Genomic DNA, 12,452 nt, shown 5'->3' on the forward strand with positions numbered 1-12,452 from the left:
CTTGGCTGCAGGGACTATTTCGTAGCCATCTCATATACCAACAAACACACAACAACTGAAGTGAGCTAGCCTAAAGGGAAAAAGAATTCCCTTGTATGGAATTTGAACTCACAACTTATTACTAAATTTTATAGTCCTAAATCATGTTATATGCTCTTCTTAACCTGATAACATTAATTTGTATTTTTCTTTTTGTCACAATTGTACACCTTCAGTTGATCTCAGTGTCTTGTTTTCACTAATTTGTGGTTTCTCATCATGTTCTGCTTTTCTTGTGAGTTTGACCATCTTCTCATCCTTGTAAGTCCCTAATCCGCGTTTCATTCTCAGGTTGATGACATGGCTCTGAGAGACAGTGCAGCAGCGTCTCTCCAGACCATTGTGAAGAAGATGCCGGAGCAGTACTATGAGGTGGCAATCAACAGACACCTGCTGCCACTGCTCAGGCTTGGCATACAAGTTAAACAGGACACTATACGGTTGGTAGCAACAAGTAAAAAGTATGTTATTTTTATGCAATGCAGGGTGTCGAACAGAAAAGTAGGTCTTGGCATGGAGGTCTTAGTTGATTACAGCGAAGCCCTCAAAATGTAGGAAGTTACAGTAAAGACAAGATACTTGTATTATAAATACTAGTACCCTAGCAGTCTGGGGTGATGTGAGAGATCGTTAGGTGGGATAACTATATGCACAAATATTCACAAATGTTGCAAGGCAGTTGATTGGTACAGATGGTCGAGCGTCAGTCTAGCAAGTTGAAAGTTACAAGTTTGAATCCCGTCGAAAGCAATGTTTTTTTACTTGTAAGCATGGCTATGGAAGTACAGACAGAGACTGTTTGTAATACAGTGGAACCTCAGTTGTCGAACATAATCCGTTTCATAATCCGTTAAAAAAACCAAGTTGTTCGAGATCTGAAACCACTATTTCCATTAGAATAAATGTATGTGAATTTTGAACCGTTCCAAGTCAAGAAAACAACTTCGATAAAGTATTTTAGTAATATTTTATACCATAAAATGTACTGTATACTGCATACTATAAATAAAAACGGCTAGATATAGATTTAATTAGATTAGATTTAGTTTTAATAAAATATTTTCTATTTGTGATCATGCAAAAATAGAACAAAAGTAAACATTTTGTACGTTTTGCTTTTAAAACATCGAAAACACTCTAAGTTAAGGTAAAATACCAAAAATTGCAGAAATTGATAGTGAAACAGCAAAAAATGCAACAGATAGTTACATCAACAATCGTGTGAAAAAGAAAATATAAATAGCAGTGGCATATTTACTTCACAACTTTGAAAGAGAATCCCCATTCAAAACAATTTAGGGCAACTCGACTGGAGGAGTTGTCTCCCTAGCAAATCTCTTCAGTAGAGGAGAAAGTCGCCGCAGATGGTTCCTTCCTTTTTGAAATGAATTTATAAGGTGTGACTTGCTTTTCCCTTTGTTAACGAATGTTTCTATGCTGCTTCCGGAGCTGTTCCGATTGTTTACTTCCTATGCACATGTTCCGGTTTGGTCGAGATTCACCTTATTAGACTGAGACTCTAATCAACTGAGCTAATCAGCTATATCATAGCAGTTATAATACTATGCTTCGATCTGTAATATTAACCCTTTCGCGGGCGAATTTTCAAAACTAAATCAGACTCCCATGGGCGAATTAATTTTCCAAAAAATTAATTTTTTTTAAAGGTTCATACACTTTTCTGTGTGTTATTATGTGCATATATCTATGTTTAAAGGTGCATAGGTATACTTGTATATGTCCATAGGCATATATATATATATATATATATATATTATAAACAATCAAAAATGTATAACAGAAAATATATGCTTTTCATAATAATTGTCTATTTACAAATGATACTTTTTGAAAGCATTCTCCTTTACAAAGGCCCACATCACAGACTTTGCACCATGTGCTTATTCGGGTAACAAAGAGCTCCCACAAAGATGTACATCCTGGATTGACCGGCTCAAAAAACTTTTCAAAATATTCTACTGGTTGAGCATCTACTGGAGTAAATACTGGGCCTGTCACTGCTATAAACTGCTGAATTGTACGAGATTTATCTCTGTTTATGTTGGTTATATTCTTCCAGGCACTGGCATCACTCCTACTCACATCCTCATCATTACTGCTACCAGCCTTTTCATCACTGTCACTTCCAGATGTAAAGTGATTCCAATCACAATCCAAACCTGATTCACTGTCATCTCTTGCAACTAAATCTAAAAAATCACTGTCAGCTCTGAATCTCTTAGTAATTTCGGTACTAGTTCTTGCTTTATTAGAATAATCTCGGGAGGTTCTTTTAGAAGTCGCCATGACGGTAAACTTAAGTCAAACTCTCGAAAAATTTGGTAAATAAAAGCTATAACCGAAGCAAGAAAAATAAAAGTTGATAAATTATTTAGAACAATTTTCTAATTTTTTTCGAAAGTTTATTTATTCATCACTGCTAAAAACGATCGTTTTTTTCAACCTAAAAGTCAATTTTTGAGACTAACCGAAACTACTATATCGTAGCTTGCTATTGGTAAAAAAAGTAAACAAAAAACGGCATTTAGCTAACCAGAAACTGCAATAATAAAATACGTTACCGAAACAACAAAAACGTCGCACTGCCCATTAGCAGCCGTATCGCAAAGCAACAAAAACGTCGCTCTGCCCACAAAAAGGTTAACTTCCCCCGGGTTAGTTACAATTTGGAGTTTTCTATACCTGGTTCTTCAGGTGTAGATAACTTCAAATTGATTATTTGTAGCTACATGTAGTTTTTTAATGTATTATTCTTTTTGGCCCTTCAGGTCCGAGTTTTTGGCGACCTTGAGAGACTTAATCAACAGCAGACCTGATCTCTATGAGGACATGGTTGGACTGACGAACCAAACAAATGTAGAGGATGACTTCTGGGAGAACATTCGTCACATACAGGTGATAATCACTGCCTAGTTATTGAAAACAAATCATTTATCAGAACTGCTCTGATTGATTCTAAGAGCTCAGGCGCTCATAGATGGGTTCCATACATGAGGAAAATCTGCTTTCTGTATGTAGGTGTCAAGAAGGTTGAAGGGTCTCAACAGGCTGATGCGGCATTTAGATACAGTCCCTATGAAGAGCTCATCATTGACCAAGTACCTGCTGCCACTTGTGTTCTCCTTCATCAAGGTTACTATATATAGTCAAGTCTTTACTTGTGTGGTCTGTTTTGCAGTAACATTTCATGGAACAAATTTTTTGCCATTCCTTCCTTTTTTATTTTAATCAAGTTGCTTACTTGATGCTATGAAAAGAAAAAATCTTTGTATTGCATTTTCAATGCAATCTGGTTGTCTATTATTTTTGGTCATTTCCGAAAATGCAAAAGTGAATAGAAAATGAATTTGTGTCTTTAAGCCTTTTTTGAAATTTAAAATTCATAACTGTCATATCATGACATTTATAGCACCAACTCTATAATTCTAGTACAGTGCACCATTCGATTACGATGACCCCGTTATACGATTTTATTGACCCACGATGAAGAACACGACTGTTTGCTCTCTCAATACGAAATATTTTTAGCCATACGATATCAACAAAATATTTTCTTGAATTTCAAATTTGGCAGTTGGTGTGCTGATAACATCAGAATAACAAATATGTCAAGATGCTATTTGCCGAAATCAGTCCTACAAGGAATGAAAAAGATACGCGAAATAGAAACTAATGTTTTTACATCAATATGAGTCAATATTTGATACCAGAACACTTACACTGTTTTCTAAACATATTGTATTTGTTTCCTATATATTAAGTAAGCAAATTAAAGTTATTTTGATTAAATTTCAATTTGTATTTTGACTTCATTCTCGGTATTTTAAGTGGGAGAATGCACTTAGTGGTAAGTTTTGACTTACCATAGGGCAAAGTTTGGACTTCATCTGGCCCGAATATTTCTACTTGTGTTTAACTGGGTTTGTTGTGATAAGGAAGTCGCATGTTTCTATTTATGTATTTTCTTTTTTTCAAGAATGGTTTTTTAATTAATTTTTCTTTATTATTTAACAAAGATTTTTTAACTCCGAAGTACTGAAACTGCGAAAGGTGAGCAGCGAAACTACGAAGATTAACTCTAGCAGTAGTTCAGTTAAGTAGAGGAATCCTTAACACATAGCATCATAGCTAGTAATATCTCTTTAGGATGACACTGATTATCACAAGAAGAACTCTATGGTTGATGTCTGCATATCGACCGTGGGGGCCATCTGCAAGCACCTGTCCTGGTCTGCCTATAAATCTCAGCTCAAACTCTCCCTCAACCTCCTGTCTAGATTAGACAACAACAAGATGGCCGTCAGGTAATTGAGATCTACATGTATATTGATTGAATTACAACTGTTCAACATGTCAACAATCTGGATGTTGATTAGAGCTGTTCGATGTCTACCTGCACTGTCAACAATCTGGATGTTGATTAGAGCTGTTCGATGTCTACCTGCACTATGCATTCAATTTCAGAGTTGTTTTCTCCTGAAAACTGAATGAAACCGAATCTTCAATTGTTACTTCGGTTTACTCATATTGGCATTATGAACCGCATCGAACCGAGATTTGTATATTTATTAATAAATAGTAAACTAATAATTAATATTTGCAAAAGTGTTTAAGTAATGGTGAAAATTTTAATTATATTAATATTAATTAACCAATACAATTTGAAAAATTTTATCTTCTTTAAAATTTAATTAATCAACATCAAATTGATTACGTAATTTAAAAACAATTGAATAAATATAAATAAAAAAATTACAATATACTCAGGATAAATACAATCAATGAAGATTAATACCATAATAAGATATTACAAATATAAGTCTCTCAACTACAAAACATCACATGAGTTTATTTGGCAAGAGTCAAGACTATTGCTACAATTTGGATGAAAAATAACTCTAAACTCATTTACTGACCGATCGATGCTCTCACGAAAATTTGCTTAGGAAACTGCTGTGTGGGCATGCGCAAACACTGAATCGAATTGTGATGTAAAATTCGGTTCATACGCAGTTGTCTTCTCTTTTGAATCGATGAACCGAGAGAGAACAACTATCGAAAAACCGAATGCACTCGAATCGTTATCCAGCACTAATGTTGATCAATCACATTTTGGCATTTATTCTAAACTCGCACATTTACTGAGTACGCTTATTCAGACAAAATTGGGATGCAATCAGCAATGGTGGGTTTTCTGCTTGAGACATGAATAACTTACAAGTTTTTACATATAGATCCATATAGATATGTATAGATCATATACATATAGATTCCCAAAACTATATATGTTCTGATTCCTTACACTGCTAATAATCTAATTAATTTAATTTTATCATTTTTTGTCAAGTTAGATACCATTTAATAGAGCATATTTACAACCATCATCCGTTATCAAATTTTATCTATAAAGTTGATCCTCAAGTATCGTCAATGCTTGTTCAGAAATCTTGAAATTTTGTGTTTGTATCTTGATGACATGCCGAAGTCTTCAAAAAAGAGGAATTAGATCAATTAGTTTTTTGTTTGTGGTAGCAACAAATATATTATATATTTTAAATATTATATATGAACAACAAATAGTACGTATCAGCAATGCATGGGTTCTATAAGCTGTTTATGGTGTACCATCATATCATCTTATTTTCAGGTAGCCAATCACATTTAAGTACAGTGATTATAGTGATATCTCCTATCGTCAGAGGACTATGATTCTGCCATCACTTGTGTGTCAGTACTAGTCTGTGCTAAATAAGTACCTGCTATCTAAATGCTTGGATACGGGAGTCTGAAATGCATTATGGCTATATTTCATGTTACAAAGAAATGTGATTATATGCCGGCTCAATTGTACGGATTTACCGCTTTTAGTATTCTGATCTAGCCAATAATGTACAGACTGATTAAAACTGCCTGATCCTTCAAGTAATGATGCTCGAACCATGTGGTCCGCGTGAGCAACAAAACGTTTAACTGTCCGTGTTTATTTTGTGCTCTGAAAATACGTTTGACAACATAATCGGGAAAAAGCTCAGTGTGTTGATCTCGTTTCAAAGTTCCGTAGCAATGAATTTTGTTCTACTTAGAGCTCACGAGTCCTGACTTTTACCCCTCCGTAAAATATTTAAAGTACTATATATTGCACTTATTCTTTTTGTTTATATGTTACACAAACTTTGCATATTATTGTTTTGTTGGTAACTTTCCAAATTTCTTTTCAGAATTTTGAAAAATAACATTTGTCAATGAATTAAAAGTAAATAATGAAATTGGTTTTGCGACAGACCACGAAGTCAGCTGATTTCATAAAGACAAATCAGCTGGATTCTCGTGATGGAGCATTGCCACAGTCCCACCGTTTTATATTTCATATGGTAGCATAGAGTTATACATAAACATAGACTTATGAAATGTCTCATGTAATCTTTGTAGGCTGCTGTGCACAGTGCTGGATGCGTTTCACTATGATGTTAGCCTGAGTACATATGTGGAGGCGCAGGTTGGCAAAGAGTTATCGGTTAAGAAGGCAGAAAAGAGGCAGGTCAAGGCCTCTGAAGAGATCGTGCCAAAGAGTGAAAGGCCTACAGAGGCTCCCATCAGCCACCAACCTGTTAGATTAGAGGCTAATATGGAGGACGATGCTAGTGATGATGTGGATGAGGGAATTGATGTATGTAAACTGAGTGTGCTTTAGGGCCTCAGGCTATCATGCCATTGGTTGCAAAATATAAAAAACATAGTTTAAATTTGTTGCTAATTGAGATAAAAAACGTCACATCTGACAATCTATACTTTTCTTACATCATATTTTCTTTAGATGTCAATAAGTCAGTAGATCCTTTGCTTTCATACCTCGAGCCTCTCGAAATCATACTTCAGCAGAGCTTATGGGGAGTCCGTCAAGGACTAGGTATTATTATGGGGAGTCCATCAAGGACTAGGTATTATTATGGGGAGTCCATCAAGGACTAGGTATTATTATGGGGAGTCCATCAAGGACTAGGTATTATTATGGGGAGTCCATCAAGGACTAGGTATTATTATGGGGAGTCCTTCAAGGACTAAGTATTATTATGGGGAGTCCATCGAGGACTAGGTATTATTATGGGGAGTCCGTCAAGGACTAGGTATTACCCTATTATGGGGAGTCCATCAAGGACTAGGTATTATTATGGGGAGTTCATCAAAAATTAGGTATTATTATGGAAGTCCATCAAAGACTAGGTATTATTATGGGGAGTTCATCAAAGATTAGGTATTATTATGGGAGTCCATCAAAGAATAGATATTATTATGGGGAGTTCATCAAAGATTAGGTATTATTATGGGAGTCCATCAAAGACTAGGTATTATTATGGGGAGTCCATCAAGGACTAGGTATTGTTATGAGTTTAACTGGAGGAAACCAGATGACATTCTGCGAGATAAACAGTTGATAATTTCATGTATCCAAGGATTTATTGCAAATCTAAAGGTACCACAGATGTACCCTTCTTCCACACCCTTACCTTCAGGCATTTATGGTCATACATTGGTGCATCTATGCATTCCTATTGTTATACATTTGGCTATAGGTAGAGTCAGAGACCCAGGAAAGCAAGCGTGGGGATACACCTATATCAGCCACAGTTCGCTGTTCAAAAGACCTTGCAACCACCATCCACTCTCACATCATTGGCTCTATTCTGCCCCTTCTCCACCAGATTTTCAACAAGAAAGCCTCCACAGAGGACCTACATAAAGAGAACAAAACTGTGAGTTTGGAGCCCAGGCTAATTGATGACCCGATGGATTTTGTGGAATAGTTGCAATGCTGCTAGTGGGGTTTTAGCTTCTGATGCTGAAAATGTTTTTCTATTTATAGATACATCCGGATCAGGCGGAGGTCCTACGGATACCGCTGGCTGTCGCCATTGTCAAGCTTCTGGAGAAGATATCAGCTGAAACACTGGAACGTCACCTTCCAAAGTATGAACCTCAGTCTATCTGATCAGGTTCTTTTTGTACCTGTTTTTCTCTGATGCTAAGGCTGTGATTCGTCCACTTGTAGTGTTCTTGTGAAAGTGTGTTACTTCATCAAGTCCAGGGCTGAGGATATCCGTGACTCAGCGAGGCAGACATTGGCTAAGATGATGGCTAACCTCGGGCCTAGTCACATGACCACAATAACGGAGCATCTTCAGGCCACCCTTACAAGAGGTTAGTGTAACTTACGTTGGCACTATTATGTTAAAATCACTCACAGAAATAAAAAGATTTGTTTTAAAGGAATAAGAATCAAACTTTAAAATCTTCTCATCCCATCAATGAGTGTACAAGACATTAGCCAGGGTATTTATTACAGATGGGAAAGGGCCAATCAGGATGTGATCAGCTGTCTAGTAATAATATTATTGGCTGTTAGTATTGGATGCTTGTTTCCTTTGATGTCTAATTAGATAGCTGTGAACATAGGGCTAGCGTGGAAATCACTAATATAAGTTGTACGTTACCAGAGTTCATCTGCTCATGAAGTTTTGTTTGTGGACAGTTTCAGCCTGGTTACATAACATGCATCCTCTATGCTTTTCCCTTTTGATATGGCATTTTGTAGTGCATAGATGGCAAACAATTCTGCCTTTTACCAGAAGATTGGCGTTTTTTAATTAATTTTGAACTAATGAAAAATAAGAAACAATTATATATCTGAAATAACATAATGGAAGTATTATAATCATTTTATTGTTTAAAGAATCTAAACAGTTGGAGTACCCTTAGCATAGTATTTTAAAGGAACATATTAACACAAGGAATACATATCATTATTTATATAAAGTTACCTAACCGAATGCCCGGCGTCCCACATGTAATAAAAAACCAACATATGCGCAGTGGCAGGTAATGTAGTTGCCACTGGCTAATTTGAGTAAGCTAGTATATTGCTAAACTTACTACCGTACTTTTCGGACTATTAGCCGCTACTTTTTTCTGACGATTTGAACCATGCGGCTTATATAAGGGTGCGGCTATTCTGTGGCTTTTTCTTTCACTGCGATGGCGCATTAACGGAAATCTCCAATTAGTGCGCCTCTTGCGGTGAAAGAATATACGAAACAATGCCTAACGGAACAGTGTTGTTAGGCACTGTTCCGTTTTAAACAGCAAATTTGCTGCCATGTTAAAAAGCACCGTCCTGAGTGCTGCGGCCTATACAAAGGTGCTGCCTATGTATTGTTTTATTATCATTTTTTGGAAAATAAAGCAGATGCGGCTTATATAGGGGTGCAAGCAGAGAAAGCTTCAGTGTAAATGTTGTGTGTAACATGGAGTCGCTATGCCTATTTTAAGCCAGGTAATGACTGTCTGACAAAGAGTCTGTTGTATCCCGTGTAGCCTAATGAGTTAGCCTGTTAGCTTGTCGCCTTGTGAATGGCAGGTTCCAAGATCAAATCCTCTGTGATACATATTTTTCATTGCTAGTTTTAATCACTATAACTGGGCACAGGGTGCACACAAAAAAAAAAAAAAGTACAAATACTGAGATTTACATATAGGGATTTGTGCTAAAGATAACATTTCTCAATTAACTTACACCAGCATTCACTAAACCTAGTTTTACATGTGCCTGAAAATAGTCACAATTATTGAAAGTCAAACATTTTACATTTATAAATGAGACAGAAAAATAAAATTGTAATTGCAGTATGCCTCAGTTTTTCGTTTTCTTTCAGATGCAGACCTTCATTGTAACTATTATACTTATTATTATTACTATTATATTACCTCACAGGGCAATAGATTTCACATTGCTGCTGGCTTTCTTCTTTGTTTGTCAGCATATTCAGCTTTTCAACAATTCCCAGGGGATAATTATTTATGTTAGCAAATAATGTATATTTGTGTTTACATTTATTTACATAAATAACAGGAAAATACAAATTTATTAGGTGTTCAATTTCATCTTGTCTCATGATTTGAAATGTTAGAGCCAAATGACTTTAGGCACTTCAAGAATAAATCATTCTAAAATTGCTTCAGTAGTAAATTATTCTAAAATTGCTTCAGTAGTAAATTATTCTAAAATTATAAGATTCACCCATATTTTATGTTTACAATTGATTAAATGAAAACTTGTTGCTGTATTTATTATGTAATAAAGGAATATATGTGTGCTATGGTTACAGGTTACCAAGTTAATGTGCTCGGCTACTCACTCCATTACATCATCCATCAGAATATAGACATGTTCAAGCCTGGGGATCTGACACCTTGTCTCCAGTCCCTAGTAAATGTATGTAGACTTTTATATAGGTACAGAGGCTAAAGGAAATATATTGGGGACGGGAATAAAAACGTTATTTTAGTTTTTTTTTAAACTGTTCATTCTTCTCTCAATGCAATAATATACATGAAATAGGTAGAGTAATTTAATAAATAGGTTCTTGTGGTAAATTTGCTAAAGATTTGCACACAGATATTTGCCTAGTGGGCATACAGCAACCAACCAGCTGCATCGACAAATTAATTAACCAATGAGAATTGATCTCAGTTGCGAAGGTCAGTTCAGAAAGTCATGACATATTTTCTGTATTTTCGATTGTTGTGGTTCAAATATTGTCGGCATAGTAGTTATGTATTATCTCTCCAATACAATATTATCTATATTAGTTATCTATATTAGATATCTATATTGATGATCTATATTAGTTATCTAATATAGATCATCAATAATTTGTGATATTGATAGTAACAACGTTTGCTAAATGTATTTCTATGTTTTTACTCAAAGCAAAACCTCTAGATGTACAAAAATAATTTAGGTTCGTGAAATGATTCAACCTAAAAATAACTGTACGTTTCAACGCCTTCAACTACCTAAAGAATTATCTGAAAGACTTTACGGATATCATTAGTTTGCACCCGTGACCATTACATATCCGTTACTAGTGAGAATATGTTTGTCCATATTTATAGTTGTTTGGTGAAGCCCGTGTTGTCATCTTTTTAAACTGGATGTCAAATAAAATCAGTTGGCGTTGAAAATAAATAAAATGAAATCGAGATTATGTTTGCTTGGAATCCACGCTTGACCATGCAGAAGCGTATTGGTTCCATGTTTACCAAGACAGATAGATCAATATGGTTATTTAGACACAATGCTTCAACAACAATAAACAATTATTTTAATTAATTTCAGATGCAGACCTTCATTTTAACTATTATACTCACCTCACAGGGCAATAGATTTCACATTGTTGCTGGCTTTCTTCTTTGTTTGTCAGCATATTCAGCTTTTCAGCATTTCATATTGCTGAAAAGCTGAATTACCAACACATCAGCTACTCAAATTTTATAGCCAGCCAGGCGTTTGGGGATCTGATCACATATGTTGCGCACTGTTGTACCTTAGCTTGTGTTCCTGTAGATCACTATGAGTGGGCTGTTTGGTTCCTCAAGCCAGGACAAAGACGTGGACAAACATGATACATCCAAAGAAAAACGCAAGCCTCAGTACTATGAGATGTTTTGGTTACTGGCTAAGTTTGCTACCGCCCCAACTATTGCTGTCATACTCAGTCCTCTTAAGCAGGTACGTATGTGATTACTCACTAGACACGCTCACGATGGTTTGGAGGTTAACAGACATTGTAAAAAATACAGTGTTTTCAACATATTTAAAAAGTGCTTTATGTTTGTCTCTAAAATAGTTGAATTTAAAAAAAGACATTTAACAACTAAAAAAATCGCAACAGCCAAAAACTTAGATTTGCAAAATCAAGTGTGGCCCACTAATTTTGAGTACTGCAGCCGCATTGCTTTATTTCAAAATATTTATGATCTTTCATTAACCACAAACCAATATGATATCTTTTGTTCATTTCACGAACTAGAAGAATGCCAATTAAGTTCAAAGATATTGGCTCAGGTTTAACTAATCCAATTGAACTCTATTTAAATCCAATCCAATGGCAAATGTTAATCCTAACATATCTTGCATTTTGTTTGTAAAATAACCATTGCTAGAGGTCAATGAGTAGCCATGATGCAGCTTGCATCGGACATATTTAGTGTTTGAGATGAAATAATAGGCTGAAAATAACTACAGTTATATGTATTACGGGATACTTAGAGGGCACGCTAAGTTAATGCTAGTGATAATTTTAATATATGCTACATTTATTTGTAAAATATTTTTCTACTTATTCATAAGGAAAGTATCTATTCAAAGGCCCAAAGATTTGTCAACGCAAAATAAATACAAAAACACTGAACATGTAAAGTTGGAGTTGTCCTTGCAATATTAAGGAATATAACCATAACTCTAAGGTCCAATCTAATTTAAGTTTACTAGAATTTAAAACTTATGTGAGCTGTTTCCAGAAATTCAAAATTGTCAGGCCGTCCTTGTCAATGTG

At 35.3% G+C, this 12,452-nt stretch overlaps 1 protein-coding gene across 2 annotated transcripts in view; it reads left to right on the plus strand.

Annotated features, from left to right (window-relative positions):
- The first annotated feature begins 347 nt into the window (after positions 1-347).
- Positions 348-12,452, plus strand: part of LOC137403732 (small subunit processome component 20 homolog) — a 36,370-nt gene continuing 24,265 nt past the window's right edge. For both annotated transcript variants that reach the window (XM_068089752.1, XM_068089751.1), the window contains exons 1-10: positions 348-479; positions 2,829-2,955; positions 3,079-3,192; positions 4,207-4,364; positions 6,490-6,727; positions 7,632-7,811; positions 7,922-8,025; positions 8,108-8,256; positions 10,221-10,327; positions 11,462-11,626. In XM_068089752.1, the coding sequence (XP_067945853.1) occupies positions 391-479; positions 2,829-2,955; positions 3,079-3,192; positions 4,207-4,364; positions 6,490-6,727; positions 7,632-7,811; positions 7,922-8,025; positions 8,108-8,256; positions 10,221-10,327; positions 11,462-11,626 (1,431 nt within the window). In that variant the 5' untranslated portion in view covers positions 348-390. The remainder of the gene's footprint in view (positions 480-2,828; positions 2,956-3,078; positions 3,193-4,206; positions 4,365-6,489; positions 6,728-7,631; positions 7,812-7,921; positions 8,026-8,107; positions 8,257-10,220; positions 10,328-11,461; positions 11,627-12,452) is intronic.

Source organism: Watersipora subatra, chromosome 9 (genome assembly GCF_963576615.1).
Source record: "Watersipora subatra chromosome 9, tzWatSuba1.1, whole genome shotgun sequence".
NCBI classification, from domain to species: domain Eukaryota; kingdom Metazoa; phylum Bryozoa; class Gymnolaemata; order Cheilostomatida; family Watersiporidae; genus Watersipora; species Watersipora subatra.